We start from the raw sequence: 17,593 nt of genomic DNA on the forward strand, positions 1-17,593 counted from the left end.
TGAGAAACCAGCCCAAAGCTTGCTCAGGGTGGGGGGCACACATTATTAATCATGTGATTCCTGCTTCCATGCAATTATTTACGGGGGGGAGGGGGGCACGTTATTATTCGCACCGGGGCGGGGGAGGGGGGGGGAGCACCTTGCAGGCGCTATTTTGGGCATGCAGCTCTGGGAGGTGAGCCCCCCCAGCCTCGGCCCTGCTGCAGGGGTTCCCCCCATCCCCACACCGGGGTGCGTGTGGGGGGTGGTGTTAAAGGGGGGGCCGCTCCGCTGGCGGGCCCGGCCGTCTCCAAGCAACGCCGGTACGCGGCAGCCCCCCCCCCCCCCCCCCCCGGCTTGTGCTGCGCGGGGGCGGTGCGGTGCAAGGCGCGCACCGCTCCCCTTCACCGCACCACCACCGCCACCCCCCCCCCTCCCCAGGCTCGGAATAACTCGAAGGACGACTCTACCCTCACCCCCGCGCAACCTACGCGGCGACACCCCCCCCCCCTTCCGCCCACACCGCTCCCCTCCCTTAAAACCCGCGCAGGGTCGCGCATCCCCCAGACGCTCAAGGCTCTTCTCCCCCCGCCCCCCCATCCCCACCGGAGCCCGCCTGTCCCCGCCGCAGCGCTGCGGCTCCGCGGCCGCCCCGCACCGCCGCAGCGCGCCCGGGCCGGCGGGTCCCCGGCTCCTCCCGCCTCTCTGACCGTGAAGACCCACGGCGGCGGCGGGGATAAAGGTGGTGTGGGAAAAAAAAACAACCCCGCGACCCCCTTCCCCCCCCCCCCCAAAAGGGAGCAGATACTCACCCGCCAGCAGCCCGTAGAGCAGCTGAGTGAGGGGCTGCTGCTTCAGCCCCCTGAACGCCGTGTTGGGGATCCGCTCCATGATACCCTCGTAAAATATGCGGCGCACCACCTCCTGCTCGGAGGGGTGGAATTCGCGGATATAGACATTGTCGCGCCGGGGGTCCTCTTTTGGGGAGCCGAGGGGGGGCGGGGGGGAGGAAGGGGAGCCCGCCAAAGAGGGCCACATCTGTGAGGAAGAAACAATGATCGTGTCTTTTTTGGATCCCGGGATTGACTCATGATCTTCCGCCACGATCTTGGTCTCACAAACCATCTTGGGAGACAGACAATGCATGCAACCTGGCCGCGGGGAGGGGGGCGGAGGAGAAAAACGGGAGGGGGGGGATATGTAAAAAAAAAAAAAAAAAAAAAAATTAAAAAAATAAAATTAAAAAAAAGGGGGGGGGAGGGGGAAGGAGCGGGGCGCGGAGCAGGGACGGAGACCCGCCAGGCAGCGGCGGCGGCTGCGCGGGTCGCGGAACGACGCGGCCGGGCGGGAGGGGAGAAAGGAGCTCCGCTGCATTTTGGAGAGGCATTTATAGGGCGGGGGGGGCTGCCGGTCCCCGGGGTCCTAGCGCCCCCCGCATTGGCTGCGAGGGGTCGCCATGTGATCGGGGGGGCGGGACGCCTTCTCTCTCTCTCCCTCTCCCCCCCATATCTCTGCACCGCCCCTTGCAAATTACTACGGCGCGTCCCTTACGCGGGGCTGCGCGGGGGGCGGTGGCGGCGACCCGGCCTCCGCCTCCCGGGGGCTCGCACATCTCTACCCGCACGCACCGCTGCATGGCCGGGGGGGGAGGGAGCGGACGTATTTATTTATTTACAGCGAAAGCATCTCACGCCTGGCAGCTTTCTGGAACAGTCGGTGCGGAAGGCTGCGGGGATCGGGATGGGGGGGGCTCGGCGTGGCTCGTACCGTACCGCACCGCACCGCGTCCCGGCGGGCTGCGGCGTGGGCTGCTCCGCGGTGAGTCATTCACCGCCGCGGCGCGTCCCTGCGCAGCCCCAGCGCGGCGCTCCGCGGGGCGCGGAGGGGCGGCCGTCCCGTCCGGCCACCCTGCGCGGGAACGCACTGCAGCGGGGAGTGGGGGGTACAGCCGCGCTGCCCCCAGCGCCTCCCGAGTCCCAAGTAAATTCCCACGCACACACTCCGCATCTCACACCCCCGCTCCGCATCCCGTGCCCCCCATCCCCGGTCGTTAACTTTTCCGCTGCGCGGTGCGGAGAGCGCAGCCGGCCCCGCCGCCTCCACGGGGCGGAGAGAGGAGGCGGGAGGGGGGATGCGCAGGGAGGAGGACGGGCTCCTCCTCTTCGCAGGACCCGAAAAGCTTCGGCCTCTCCCGGTTGGAACCGGCCGGCATCTGCCCGAGGCATGCGCCGTACACGGCCGGTGCAGGGACGGGGCGGGGGCGAGGGGATGCTGGGCGGGGGAGCCGGGGTGCCCCGGAATCCCCCCAGCTTCTCGCCACCGCCCCCTCCCCTCCTGCGAGGTGTATCCTCCGAAAGCTTCATCTGTGCCTCCCCCTGCCAGGTGACAGCCGTGCAACCGCCCCTGCGGGGTGCAGCTGTGCCTCCTCTGGAAACTTCACCTGTGCACCCCCCGGGAGGTGCACGCCCCTGAAAGCTTCAGCTGTGCCTCCTCCTGCAAGCACCTCCCTCGAGTTTCATCTGTGTCTCCTCCTCCTGCAAGGTGCACCGGTGCATCCCCCTGCCAGGAGGCACCCATGTACCCACCCCTCTTTGAGTTAAATCCCTGCAGCCCCCTACAAGGTGTACCCGTGCACCCCGCTGCGAGCTTCATCCCTGCAACCCCCCGGGGGTGCACCCATCCGTACGGTGTTGCTGGCACCCTGCAGGATTTGCTGCCCCAGGGAGCTCATGGGGTATGTTTTGGTCCTCCGGAAGATGCGCAGTGTCTGGATCTTTGCTTCAAGCTAAAGCTTGATTTCACTGTGATGATTTCATCGTGGTTTCATTGCTTCACTTTTCTATTAAAAATTGTTCAGGACTAAGAGAGATGAGAGAGGGGAGAGAGGGAAGGATTAGGTAAGGGCTTGGAAACCTTCCCACCCAGCGGAGTGATGCCAGCACCCCACAGGCTCGCACTGCGTTGGACATCCCTGGTGAGGAGCTGCTCCTCAGGCGGCTGTGGGACCTACTGGTGGTCAGACGCCGCAGCGCTGCCAGCCTGCACGGCATGGCCTTGCTGGCAGCCGGCTCCAGCGCCTGCGGAGTTCCCATTTCTAACGAGCATCTTCTGCAACTGCAGCCAGAGCCACCCCCAGGTCCCAGAGCTTGCAACTGTCTGAACCAGAGATCAAAACGTAGGTTTATAAAAGACGGCACGGTGCAGGTACAACAGTAGCCTTGCCACTCGGTGGATGGGTTAGCCAAAAGAGCAACATCTCCTGCTCAAGAGCAGAGCCTCCTACGGGAAGGAGATCCCTCCACAGGGAGAGGCGAGACATACGGCATCCCCATGTCTCCCCATCACATCTCACCTCAGTGAGGATCGGTTGGACTCCTGCACTAGGGAGAGACCTGGCAGCCCCAAATTCACCAACGCAAAGGCAAAGAGGCAGTGGATGGGGAAGAAAAAAAAAAAGGAAAAAAGATCAGGGCAGTGTATGCCTTTGAATTCTGAAAGCTTCGGGCCAAACATAGGAGGTTGCTGTTTCAAAAATATAATTAAAATAACTCTTAGTTTCCATATGCCTGGGTTAAGCAGGCATTTATTTTTGTTTGATCCTTTCTAGTCAGATGCGTTGCTAATTTATGAAATAATTAAAGTAATAAAAACAACCCATTCCTTAAAAAAATCCCAACCCACTGCAGTTATATAACAGCCAGGGGAACTCCATATTCCAGTTCCAGGCTATGGACCTGAGTATTTGCAGATGAGTTATCTTTAGAAAGGCACTAAATACTTGTTTACTATTTATGTTGCTGCATTTGAGCATCTTATGAACGGTAATTAATATCCCCTGTTCTGCTGAGGTGGGGGGTTACCGCCATCCTTAGCCACAGCGAGGGAACTGAGGCACAGGGGAATGCAGTGATTTATGCACCATCATGCAGTAACTCGAAGAAGACACAGGCACCGGACCAGATTTCCCGAGTCCTTCCTCGCTGTCTGAATGCCAAACTTTGCCTTTCTTATTGCAAAGCCAAGATTTCAGCGCTCTCTGTAAACAGGGGTGAAGGGGAGGCTCTGGAGGTGCTGCTGCACGGTGGGGAGGAGGGATGGGGAAGGAGCCGGCAGCCGTGACTGACCGAAGCAAATGTCAGTGAAAATCACGGGCCCCGCTGAAATCAATTGCAAAAGCCAGTCAGGTTCGCAGACGGCAGATTTGGGCCCCTGGAATAAAAAGGATATTGTTAACAGCAGCTTGCTGGCAAGGCAACTGCTCTGCCAGGAGCTTTCAGTCTTTAAGAACGCAGTTGTCATCCCAAGTCACTGAGGATTTTGCTCTTGGGTTTACTCCCGCTCCTCCAGGACCTGAGGGTAAGCCTCCCACATGCCATGACCGACCGCTGAACCTCATGGATAGAACTAATTTAATTAAGATGGACAGTTTAGAGTTTGAATTTCATGCCAGTGCTCTCAGCAGGTCTCACTGCTCAGTGTAAAGAAGGAACTTGTGTAGATGTTTGATCCATTGGTACAGCCGGGAAAAAAAAGCTGGGATAACCAGGGCAGACTGTGTGTCTCTGGGGGCTGAGGAGGTTTGAGTATTTCAGTAAGAAACATACTTTGCCTTCAGCAGGTCTGCCTTAGGCTGGCTTTGCTTTGGATTAGCACAGCAAACCAGTGAGCCTTGGAAATGTCATTATTCATCCTTCCCAATACCGGAGCTCTCATCTTAGGTCAGCAGGAGTCACTCCCCGTTACAGGTGACAGGAAACACCCAGCTTCTCCTGCTGGGAAGCTCACACCCTGCTCTCTGTCTGAAATTTTAGGTTTTCTATCCAACCCTGGGCTTTGAATGACTGGAAAAATTTTCTTCCAACTAGATTTTGCTGTGACTCTTGAAGCAATCAGGTCTGTGTGATTGCAAGTGAAGCAAACATCTTGGGATGAGCAGTTGCTCTTGCAGAGCGTCTACACTTAAGAAGCAGGGAACGCCAAGGCAGGTCTCCTGCAAACCTCCTTCACCCACTGCTCAGTATCTGCTGGGCAAGGAGTGGTGCTGCTGGCGCTATCTTTCTTCTGCAAAAGCTACAAGCAGCCACAATCCTTTGCTCATCAGGGGCTGTATCAATCAACCTCAGCAATTAACTGGTTGACAGCAAAAACTGCCCCAGGTTATATTAATGCAGCGATTCCAGAATGGCTCATCCCAGCAGGATGAGGCTGTCTGGTAGGGATGGCTCCCACCCTGTCCTTTGCAATGTCTCCATCAGCGAGCGAGCGAGCAAGGAAGGAAGGTATCCAGGTTTAAAGCTCTTTTCAACTACCTCCACGTTCTCCTCCAACCTGGACCTTGGTCATTTTAACTGGTTTTTCCATGCCTGACCCGTAATGCCCGGCGGCGCAGGCTGAGCCCCCCCAGCACAATAGGCTGTTTGGCCACAGCAGCCTCACACCCTCCCTCTTTGCTGGGCTGGAATAAAAGTAAAAGCCTCTCCGTTGACTGCAGATGTGCATATGAATGTGAGGCATTTGCCTAATAAATATCTTCCTAAAGGGGGATTAATTAGCATCCCGAGACTTGCTCTCACTGCACTCCCTCAGACAGCAGCAGCTCCGCAACAGCTTCTCTCAGGGACACTTGTTTCACACGAAGAGATGTTTCTGGCCCCTTTCCCCACGCACAGACCCCCAAGGCTGAGGATTTGCAAATCTTTTGCTCAGGAGCCGTCACCGGCAGAGGCACCCATGCCGTGTAAACAGTTGTCAGTATCTGCGCACACATCCCAGTTTCCCCAGTCCTGCCATACGCCATGACCCGTCACAGCGGCGATGCAGGCTCCCTTCTGCTGCGGCTGTCTGGGTGCCATGAATAATAAGTCACCATAAAACTCGATGTGCCAAATTATTTCCAACTTGTAAAACTCCATGAATCAGTAACCAGGGGCCCGAGATGGGATCTGCTGACTGACGTAGACCTCCGCCAGGTGGACCTTGGCGTCGGGGCTGGCTGCCCTCTGCTCCAGGCACAGCAAAGGGGGAAAACCAGCCTCTTTGGAGGCACGGAGCCTCCCGACCCAACGTGGACCTCTAAAATAGACTGGATGAATCATGTGCTAAAAGTGCTGGGGTTTGTCTATAAAGGGAGTGCAGGGTGAGTAGCTCAGCTGTGGAAGTCACCCCGGGGGGTAGCTGAAGATGAATCTCTTCCTACAACTTTTTTGCGTTGAAAGAATTTTGTGGGTTGTGAATAAAATACAAATGTTTCCCAAAGAGCGTACATATGCACCACTGGCTTTATCCTCTTCTGAACGGCGATTTTGGAACTTGCATGTGCATTTAATGTACAGTAACATCTGTGGCAGATGTTGCATCAGAAACTCCGCTCTAGTGACAGGAACATTAAACTCTGAGCTGTGTTTCAGACCTATCCAGTGATTGTTCGGAGATTTATTTAGAGCATCTCTGTGCAACTGTGAGGAATACTTTCAAACAAGGAGAGGTTCTATAGAGATTTAAAACATCTTCAGTTAAGGAGTATTATTTCCTGCAAGGAAAAGTAGTATTTCCAAGTGTGGTGGCTTGGGGAGACAACACATCTTTCCTCCTGTTAATATTATTGCTGCAAGCTTCGATTAAAAAAAAAAAAAAAAGAATTTTTTGTCGGCTTTTACCAGAAATCTTCATTTTAGTTAGCTGTAGGAGACAGCTGTGCATGCAGAGCAAGGCTCTGCAATGCACAGGAGATGCTGTGCGGGGGTTGTGTTGGGAGCACGGTGCCATGAAGGAGGGACCAGGACGACGTGTGGCCTGAGAAAAGCGGAGAGCACGAGAGTTGTTATGCACGTGGGAATAACACAGGTGGTGTGAGCCAGGAAATGCTCATTTCTTGGCGTTTTCCGTGCAGAACTTTGCACCTTCTTTGTAAATTAGCAACACCACTTTGGAAAAAATACCTGCCTCCACAGCCAGTTCCTTCTCTTGCTCTAAATAACCTCCAGCCACCCAAATTTTGGCTACCTGCTTGGGTCAGCGAGGTAATGCTGCTGCAAAATTTGCTGTATCATGAGCAACTCTGTCAATGTGTATCCATCTTTGCTAAGGAAGAAGAGAAGAACAGAAGGTTAATGACTGTACTTTTGACCAACAGCTATTTTGCTGGCATTTCTAACAGCCATTATTTTAACTAACGATTGCCAAAGTGCAGCTGTAGCCTTATGATCTTCTAAGGAGGCTGACAGGTCTTGGATGAACAGCATCTTATTTACCCCTCTACATGGCAGACACTGCAGCCTGAGAGCAGGCAGGGGGGGAAAGAATTTGAAAAGGAACCAGGGGAGCTAAGAGGAGAAAAACCATCAAAGAATGGCAGCAGAGAAGAGATGAGAATATTCTGTAGCAAGGGGAGGGAAATTAGATGTCAAACTAACCACAGGTGGAAAAACCTCAAAATACAACTAACAAATGCCCCAGTCCAAGATGAGCTCCACCATGACAAGGCAGGAAAAGATGTGAAACGGTTATTTGGGTTTTTTTGGCTACATTTGCGAGTCAGTTCTGCTGCTGAGCAAAGGAAAGTGGCATTTTCGGCTTGGCCTGCAAGGCTGTGTTGTAACTGCTTGCAAGGGCCAGCGAGCGCCCCAAACTCCTCCAGCAGCAATGTGTGTGTTGCCTTGGGGGAGGCAATGTGTATCATCCCCTCTGTGGGTTGGGCTCATGTCAGATCTGATTTTACACTGGTTTTTCCAGCACTTGATCCAGGCTGGGATTTTCCTTTCCTTGCATAATGCCTGTGAGCAAGGAGCTGAGGCAAATTTTCAGGTATTTCCAGTTTTCCTGCTCAGTGATGCCTCCAGGCCCGGATGCTGCAGGGTGCGGGTCCTGGGTCTCCTGCCCTCTGCACAGGGGTGAGGGGATGCTTGCTCTGGGTGCTCCTCGCGAAGCAAAACTGATGGCAGAGAGAGGCATCGGCCTGACCCTCCCTTCACTGTCGGGGGGCCTCAAACTCTTAAAATCGCACTCCCTGCAGCTGTCTGACACTCGGTTTTCTTCTCCGCTGAGATTCAGATGCCGTTGAGACCAGCATCCTCCTTGGGACTGGCGTGGGCGTGGGGACAGGTGCTGGGCACCATCAGCTGTGGTCTGCAAAGCGGTTTTTGGGGAGTTGGGGACAGGCTCTGATCTGGCCACAGGTAGCAGTGCTCAGATGCGCTCCTTGCAAAGAGCGTGCTGGGCATCTGCTCATGGCAGGTTTCATGCCCAAAGTTCACAGCTGGGGCAGGAGGATCAGGGTGGGATCACACATCATCGTTTTTCTGAGTCAGATGAAGACCTGCCCGAGAATGAGGAGTCTCTGTTTTCTTAGGGTAGACAAAGCCACACCAGCTTCAGCCTGGAGCCTGCTGTGAAGCTTGCTTTGGTTTTCTCTGCGTGTGCTGCTCCGATTTTGCTGGAAACACTGCAAGTGCAGGGTATTTCTTCTTCATAAGCCGAGAACGGTAGGGTTCAAATTTTCAGCAAAGCCACCTGCATTTTCTACCACTGCCACTTGCAGAAGCCCACCATTTAATATCTCCTTGCTCTTCCAAGATGCAATGCTTGGGAAAACCAGCAAAGTTCCTCCTTTCCTGGAGCTGGCCATCCTTTTCCCTACACCATCCTTGTGCCTCCTTCCCCCAGCCCAGCCCTGCATCCTTGTGCACTAAGAAAATGTCCTGTACCTCCGTCCTCTTCCCAGCTCCCACCATGCCTTCGCTGCCGCTTTTCCCTCCCTCCAGAGCACACGTCGCACCGCAGCCCAGCTGAATTTCAGTTATCTTTGCCCAGCCTGAACTAAAAGCTGTGTGGGGGATGTTTTGTGGATTTGTAACATGGCAGCAGGTTTCCGAAGCTCAGTTAATAAAAAGCCATGTTAAGTTTTTGCTTGACCCCTTGCAAAGCAGATAGCGAGGTTCTGATGGCCGTTGCTTACTTTAGCTCTGCTTTCTGCTCTCCTTTCTTGTTGAGGTCCACCATGGTCATCTGGAGCCCCTGGACAGAGCAGGGTGGTGTGGATGATGCAATTGTAGGTAAAGAAAGCCACAGAAGTATGTCCCAAGTGAGACTTTCAGCACTAAAATGTTCAAGCTGAAAAGCTTGGGATCTGAGTGTGGATCAGGTAGGAAAGGGTGACGGCAGCGCTCAGAAGCAACAGCCCTGTCAGCAGATCATGAGCAATCAGTCCATTTAGTTTTCCTTCTGTTTGGAGCTGAGGAAACCATTTCACTCTCTAAAGCTTTTTTTTCTACACCTAATTCTGGGGAAAATCCCCTTTTCTGGTTTCTGCTTTGGTTTTTAAAGTGGGACTTTGTGGGAGGCCCTTGGTTTCAGAAACTAGAACTTTAAGGAAAACACCAAGTATCGTGAAAGTCATAATGCAGTGGACTGGCAGCAGAGGTACTGGCTGGAGGGAGACACAAGCAAATCTTGTATTTTTAAAGAAGTGTTTTCAAGAAAGTGTGTGTGACTTGAAAGATGACACTCTCAGGGTTACCTGATGGACACTGTATCTGATAGCTCTACAGAATTCATATTGACACAGGTCCTAGTCCAGGAAAATTTACCATCTACAGAGAGCGGACACTAGAAACCAAAAGGAGAGGTTTGACTTTCCCCTCTGACCAGGGCCACCACATGGTAGTGGGTGATGCTGTGATCCTGGGGTGCCATATCTCCTTTAAAATTGAAGGCCTAACAACTTGTGAAATTTAAAAGATCCAGTGGCATTTTCACGATGGTGAAGTTGCTATATTCATTCACTGGGAAAGTTCACAAAATGCATCCCAGCCCAGAGCGACGAGCACAGCCTGGCACACCACAGAGGCCAGGGCAGGGAAGAAGCCATCCTGCAGTCATGACTGGATAAAACCGGGTTGAAACACAGCCAGTGCGAGCCACTCTTGAGCCACTGCCATGATCCCACATCCTCTGCGCCAGCGCTGAACTGCCACCTTGATCTCAGATAGCTGCTGTGTTCTGCCCGTCTGTTTGTTGAGCTGCGAAAGTGGGTGAGCACCCTCCCAGAATGCAAAATCACTGCGCAAACACACACTCACACCATTGTCCAGTGGCTCACAAGTGTGTTTGAACTCGACTGAAAACCAAGTCAGGGCAACTGCTGCAGCAGGGGCCAGGGAAGCAACAGTGGGGATACAGGCAAGAGGTGCAGGACCAGAGCTGCAGGAGCTGTGTCACAGCAACTGTGTGTTTAGAAAGCAGGAACCTGTGACCCTGGAGAAATGAGCCTTATGGTAAGAACCCCAGCATCTCCCTGTCCCTGAGCCCAGCGAGGCAGGGAAAGGAAGGAGGTTTGCATGTCCTGAAGGTCAACAGCTTCATGCAGGTCTGGCCTGAGGATGAATTCGCTCCAAACTTGGAAGACCTGCGGGCAGCTCCTTGGGACACAGAGAGCAGGGATCTCCCACTAGTGGGGTTTCAGCTACAGGAGGTGCCTCCCGGGTGGAGAAGAGCCAGATGAGCCATCCTCCTGATTTTCCTGTTTTGCAGTTGGATTTTTACCCTGCCATGGAGCCAAAGGTGGGTCAAGCCCTGGGGCTGCCCTGGGATGCTCGGATGGGAGCGGAACCACCCCGTGGGGTCCGAGGCTGTCCCGGGGAGGTGGGTGCCCTGTCCTGCCCGGGCTAGGGGAGGGTGAGTGGGGTTTATTCTGCACTGTGCAGCGCTGTACAGTGCACAGGAGAAAGCAAATGCACACAGACCTCCAGTGGCCCTCCCGAGTACTACACTGCATTGTCACTGCCACCCCAGGGACGGGGACCTCGCCTGGGGCTCCTCTTCTCCCTGCCACTGCATGTGGGTGAACAAGAGCTCATGTACATAGTGAGGGGTCCCGTAGAAAAGCAGAGAGGTATGGAAGAGATCCTCTTCTCCTCCCTGTTTCATCAGCCTGTGCCTCAAGCATAAGGTTGGCTGAGGCTGCAGGCTGTGCTTCGGGTCTCGGGGAGGAGGACAGCCGTCACGTCACCCACGCAGCGAGGCTGTCCCGTGGCAGTGCTCAGCTGCCTTTCCTGTGCTCGGTGTGACTGTTGGGGCCCAGGGCCTGCAGCTTGCGTAGGAGGGTGCTGGTAGCCACAGGTCCTTGGAAATACAGATACACCCACATGGTCCTAACGTGGGTCTGGGACCTGGTGTGGGCTCAGCTCGGCTGCTTACAGCCCCCACTGGGCGTTGCAAGATGGAGCTGGAGTGCAGGTGAGGCACACAGGTATTTCATTTCCCAAACCTCACCATACTTACAACAAGGGACGAACTCAGTGGAAAATATACTGAAGGGCCAGAAAAGGTCTGGCTTAAGGACTATTACAGTGCATCGCTGGGACAAGCACCACGCATAACCTACACCCCGCAGGAAACGGTGTGGTACGGAAACTCTGCACCCCCCTCCTTCCCTCCCTCTTTGAGACACACAGAGGCTCTCCAACACCATCCTCCCTCCTCATGTTCTCATCCAGACAGGCACAAAGCATCAGCTCATCAGCCTCATGTGATCTGACCAAAATCCTTCTAACAACCAGCACTTCTTCACACGCCTCTATTGTAAATACCTCCATAAGAAATGGTTACTCATTTACAAGGTAGTGCTCTACGTGCCAGTCTGCTGCTCCTGGTGGAAAAAAAATCCATTGCAAAATAAACCCCTGGATTTTGGTGATGATTTCTCAGGTTTAACAATGACCACGGAATCAGGTTTGTATGTTTTTTTCTTTTGTGACACCTTTCAACAACATGGAAAGCTGCTTTTCCCTAGCATAGTTTCTTAGCCCAGTCTCCTGCATTGCATGGCTTCTTATGACTGCCCCAGTGTCCATCACCTTCCTGTCATGCCTTCTGCAAGAGGCAGTCATCTCAAACTCGGGACAAATGTTTTAGAGCCCACCTCCCAAGAAGGTTATCTTGTGGGGCTTCGACAAACAGGTTTTAAAAGGGAAAACCCAAGAGCAGTGCTGAACACAAAAGGGAAGATCAGAGGATTTGAGTTGAAGGCTTAGCGTCTTATTTCAGCACGTCTGAGTGAGGATTGAAACTTGGTAAGAAAAACTCCTTCCTGCTGTCCCCCATCCACCCGCCGGTGCTTCCCGGGGGAATTGCTGTCAACTGCTTTGAAATTCAATTTCTGCACTAGCAGCAGCATGTTGGGCCTGGCAGTAATTGCTTTGCCAGAGGACCGGCTGCCTGTCGCTGCCAGAGCACTGTGGGGCCGGAGCAGCTGATGCGTGGTGCCAGGACAGTGCCATAAGTTGTGAGGCTGCAAGAAGCCCCACGTTTTCGGGCCAGCACCACCCCCTGCGCTCAGCTGTGCCTCCCTGAGCAGACACTGAGGCTCTCAGCTCTGTGCCTTGCCCAGAAAAAAGACGCTTTTGCTGAGAGCGGAGCCAGGAGGGCTTTTCTGAGAGCAAACGGCTGCCTTGAATCAGCAGTATTGAGCCCACCGCCTTCCCCATCCCATCCCATCCCATCCCACCCCACATCCGCCTGGTTCCTGCTATGTCCCTCCAGCATACGCTGGGGTGCCAAACCTAGCTGGAAAGCTTTTGGGGGACCACAGGCTCCCTTGCTGATGCTCACCCGCTGCTGCTCCCTGACTACCCCGTGCTATTTCCAGCACATCTCCAGAAAATAGCTCACTCCCCCTGATTGTGACTGGCTCTCCACAGCGGGGAGCAAACTCAGCAATTTACCAGAGGGATTCTGATTCTTATTTTAGACTCCTATTTTAGCCTTCTTTTTCTTTTTAAATTTGTTAAGTTAATCCTTTTACAGCTCTGGGAGCGAGGTGCTGCCGCTGCAGCATCACAGCGCCTGCAGGAAGAATTACTGGCTTCACAGCCCTGCTCCCTGCAAGCCACTTTCCTCACCTTGTCCCTGTGTGCCTCCTTTATTTTGGACAATAAAAGATGCTTTGAGCTAAGCAGCTGCTTTTTTTTGTTTGGTTGTTTTTTTCACCTGCAAAATTCACCATCTCTTCAACAACAGCAGAGAAGGTGAAATGGCAAATCTGAGTTTTTGGCATCCCTGGTCCAGGGTGGCAGCAGTGATGTTGCTGGGCCTGGGACTGAAGACTGGAGAGTCCTAACGCAAGTTGAAATGGCGGGTTATATCCATTACCTTGCGATCTGCTACATCTCTACATCCCCCATTCCAAATGCCCCTTCCCAAGATCACATTTTGCTGTGAGATCTGCCTTGTATCTGTCATGTGCAGAAACACGGTCACCAGAAAATCTGTGTGCAACATCTGCGAGACATCTCAGTTTCAGTGGACAGGAAGAGAGCGGTCATGCGAGTCTCTTTTCAGTTGCTTCAGTACATCAACGTGCTGCTACAACCAACTCGGGCTACATCTGTTATTCCTGCAATGCCAACTATGTATCATCTTGACTCATTTTCTATTAGATCCAGCTGTTCCGGCTGATATGCTATTGACCTTTTCAGCTGGTTCAGCACTTGGCTACCAGGAGGTCGTTGGGTGCAGCTTTGACACAGGCTCAATGCTTAAATCTATTTTGCTGGGGTGAGGAGAGATTTCATCCACCTGTTTCAAGCAGGAACACCTTGGAAGATCAACTGGCCCTTGCTCACCAACACGAGGTCACCGCCGTGTCTGCAGGCTTCGGGCAGCATCAATAAATCAGTCTGGCCCTGAAATTTCAGTAAACTCTGTAATCTGGAAAGCACAGCTCAGTGGCTCGCGCCACTGTAGGAACCACAGGTTCATGTCACAGCAGGACCAGGTCCTGACTTCAGCTTCGTTAGGTGGGGGGAGATGCCATAGTGATACACATGCTAAAAATACCTACTAAATATCATGTAGCAGCCCTGCTTCCTGGGAAAGCGTGGCCAGGGCTTGGGAAAAGGCAGAGGACAGAAAGGCAGGATGAGGGACTGACCAATACACATAACCGCAACACAGGAGATGGGAAGCATGCAGAGCATTAAATGTTGGGATGCTGTATTTCGTAGAGTGGCTTGTTCTTGTGGGCAATGATTTCTCAAAGCAGCTTTATCTTTTAGCTTTGCCCATCTATTTGCCCATGTTCGGCCCTTAAAACAGAATCTCTGGTTGAGATGGGGCCAGATTTCCTCCACCAAATAAGGAACAGGTATTCCCAAACTATTCCTGGTCAAAGTTAGCCTGTTTTGTCATTAAAAGCCTTTGGAGATGGGGAATCTGCAGCTTTCTTCAGTGACTTAATCTCCAATTTTATTGCCTGGTGTTTAAATCTCCTTTTACTTACTCCTCATGTCTAACCTGAGTCACTTTTGCTGGGTATTACTCCATTTACCTCTTGTCCTCTTGCCCTCTTGGCAGCAGCTGAGGGACAACTGACCACCTTCTGCTTTACAGCAACCTTTTACGTGTTGGAAGACTATTATCTTATGGCTTTTTAGCCTGCTTTTGTAGACTAAACAAAACTAATTCTTTCAACTTTAGCCACAAACTTTTTTTTTTTGTCCAGGCATTTGGACTCAATTTAGAGTGTAAGGCTTGGCTGGTGTGCTTAAGTTAAGACCGTGAGCAAAAAACTCCCTCTCCTCATCACTTCAGTTGTGCCGGCAAAATCATCAAAGTAGATGCAGCTACATATGTTATATGGATTTTGTTGGTGCTGCTTGTGGTTGCAGCATCACAGGGAAGATAAGCCAGCCCTTCTGCAGGAGTTTTCTAGCTGAGTGTCAGCTGAAACGCAAAGGTTTGTCTCTTTGTTGCAGCCATGGTGGTTTGCAGCGTGTTTCTGCCTCGGTTCCCAGTGGCACTGCCACTGCCCGACTTCTCCAGGGAGCTTCCCGGGGGGACACACAACCTGCACCTTTGGATCTGAGCTTCCATGTACTTTTGGCTGCTTCTGGTGTTGTGGACAAGATACGAAGTGGAGCAGAATCTGTCCTGCAAGATTCTTGCTTTGTCTTTGCTTGGTGCAAAAGCCCATGCAACGCTTCTGGAGCAAGGCAACCTGGGCTGGTTGCCTGTCTCGCTGCAAGGACACACAGCCCATGCTTTGTGCACCCTCACCTGGACCCTTCTGTGCTACAGCAGGTCTCTGAGAGATGCCATGGTCTTGCCTGGATAGCCTCCTCCTGCACGAAAAATGTCATGTATGTGTAGGGAGAAGATGGAAATCTCTCCTTGGGCTTTCCCCACAGGATTCCTTTCCTCTCTGTAGGTGGGGGCTTGTGTTGCTGGTGTGCCATCACAGGAGGCCACCTGGGCCAGATGTCTTGCACCTTCTGGGAAAGGGAGGCCAGTACCCAGGCAGCACATCCATACTATGGTGAGGTTTGGTTTCCTTATGGTTGGGTCTGCAATGAAACCTCCTTGGGATCCCAGTGCTGAGGACAAGTTTTGCAAACCTCTCTTCTGCTTTTGATAATCCTCTCCTCATTTCAGATGCCCCAAAGCAGGGTCCATATCCTGCTCAAGGGCTTCCCTTAGTGACTTGTGGAAAGCATAAGGTTGTTTGTAGGCTGGAGGGACAACAGGGAACAGCACGTTTATCTGGTTTTGCTGTCTCAGTGGGATTGATTGTGGGGAACAGCTGGTCCAGCCAGGAGAGAAGTGCGATAGTGAGATGCCAGATGAGTAAGACTAAACAGAGCAGTCCTGACTTGCCTCTCCCTTCCAGCAGATCTAACTAAAAATGACCCCAAGCAAGTCACCCAGCTGAGAGGCAAATGAGAGCCAGTGTCTTCATTTTAAAATGGCACCTGGCCCCACAGGAAAGGACGCTTTAAAAGGACCTGGCACCCTGCCTCTTTTGTGCCCAGCCCTGATGCTCAGCGACTCCCAGGATTTTTTACTGTACCACTAATAATTCTCAGTTTTTCCACCAGACGCAATTCCTGTTGTAAATTGATGTTGTAGATCCTTGTAAAAATCATGCTGTATACAGGTCCTACAGCTTCCTGCAGGGACCTCTGCCTCCTCACCCAGGGGGGTGGATGGCCTTTGCCCTGGGGGCGATGCTTTGGGGCTGCTGGTGCGTCTCACTCCAAGGCACTTTGCAGACATCTTCCTCTCCTCCCAAGGCAGCCTTGGCTTTCTGTGTGGCAGGGAGCAAGCCATCAGCCACTGAAACCTCCTGCCAGAGCTTCAGGGTTAGGCTGATAAGTACTGCAAGAACTTTGGGCTGAATTTAGAGGTCTTTCTTACATTAAGTGTCTGGTTTAATCATGGTGCTTAAGGTCAGGAGAACAATGAGATATGCCCACTAGACTCCACTGCCTTGGCAGTGAGGAGAAGTTCTGTGAGAAGGGGTATGAACACAGTCATAATCTCACTTCCCCAGCAATATTCAGACAGAGAAGAATCTTCTCTCTAGGCAGATAAGGACAGTGTTGTGTCGTTGCCTAAACAGAGACGGGCGATGCCATTTCACAGATTGCCTGGCATCCAGTTGCTCTGCACGGACAGGAATCTACCCCAGGCCCCCTGTGACAACTGCCAGTCCTGTACAGATGGTCCGGTGACTGCAGAGGACCCCAAATGGTGCTACATGCCTCTGCATGGGCACCTGAATGGGGCCTGTGCTGGCTCTGCTTTGCAAAACGAGAAGCAGATGCAGACCCCGGTGCAGGTAGGCAATGCCCGGTGGGGACACCGGCAAGATGGAAGATGTCATTGCTGGGGACTCGAGCAGCTACAGTTGCTTTGACTTGTTGACTGTTAATACTACTGTTTGGGTTAAACAGCCAGTTGCACAACAGGGCTTGGGGTAGCCCTTGTTTTAAATGTACACACTACAGCCTTTCCTGCAAAACAATGTGGCCCCAAAGTGCATGCAGCCAGAGCTGGGCAGAGTGCAGTTTGCTTTCCCTGTGAAATTTGTTAGGGTATCAAAGAAAAGAATAATAAATCTGTCATGAGTTGCAATGAAATGCCACAATCACAGAAGCATTTTTCAAGCTGTAAACCTGAAAGAAAGATTCCAGTGAGCACAACTGAAATGTTTCACTTCCATTTCAAGCACGCAGCGATTGCTCGTCACCCTGCTCCAGTTGCAAAACGGTACGTGTTCAGCAATGTCAAGTGTGGTTCAAAAAAATACTTTTCTGAGTTGCAAAATTACTTGAAGCCAACTTTTTCCAGCAGAACACATTGTTTTTAGCTCATTTGATCAATTTTTAATTTTCCCATGAATCTTGTTAGCCCAGCAGCAATCCAATAAACTCCAAGCTGTGGCTGGGCTCTGCCATTTCTATGAGCACTGGAGGAATAACTGTGGCATGTGGAGTGATTTATGCAAGTTCACTTGTGTTTCCCAGTTGTGGTTGCAGTTCCCCTGCAGCGACGACGCTCTCCAGGAATCTCCTTGCTTCTCGCCCTACTGCTGCGCTTCCAAACGGGCTGTCTGGGTCTCCCGTCTATGCTGCTGTCTTCCAGCCCACCCACGCCGTATCAACCTGTCACTGCGACCAGCATGGAAAGCAGGGAGCCAGAAGCGGAGCTAAGAAGTGTGTGTGTCAGCCCACCCACCTGCCCGGCAGCGTTGGGCCAACACCTCCACCAGCCTCCTCTGACTAGGGCAGCGAAAGGAGGAGAAATCAGAGGAGCACAGCGAGGCTGGGGGAAACGGTGG

At 52.8% G+C, this 17,593-nt stretch overlaps 1 protein-coding gene across 1 annotated transcript in view; it reads right to left on the bottom strand.

Annotated features, from left to right (window-relative positions):
* Window positions 1–1,125, bottom strand: part of NAT8L (N-acetyltransferase 8 like) — a 36,850-nt gene extending 35,725 nt beyond the window's left edge. The window contains exon 1 of the mRNA XM_054203950.1: window positions 792–1,125. Within this exon, the coding sequence (XP_054059925.1) occupies window positions 792–1,125 (334 nt within the window). The remainder of the gene's footprint in view (window positions 1–791) is intronic.
* Between the last annotated feature and the right edge of the window lie 16,468 nt (window positions 1,126–17,593).

Source organism: Rissa tridactyla, chromosome 5 (genome assembly GCF_028500815.1).
Source record: "Rissa tridactyla isolate bRisTri1 chromosome 5, bRisTri1.patW.cur.20221130, whole genome shotgun sequence".
Classification (NCBI taxonomy): Eukaryota; Metazoa; Chordata; class Aves; order Charadriiformes; family Laridae; genus Rissa; species Rissa tridactyla.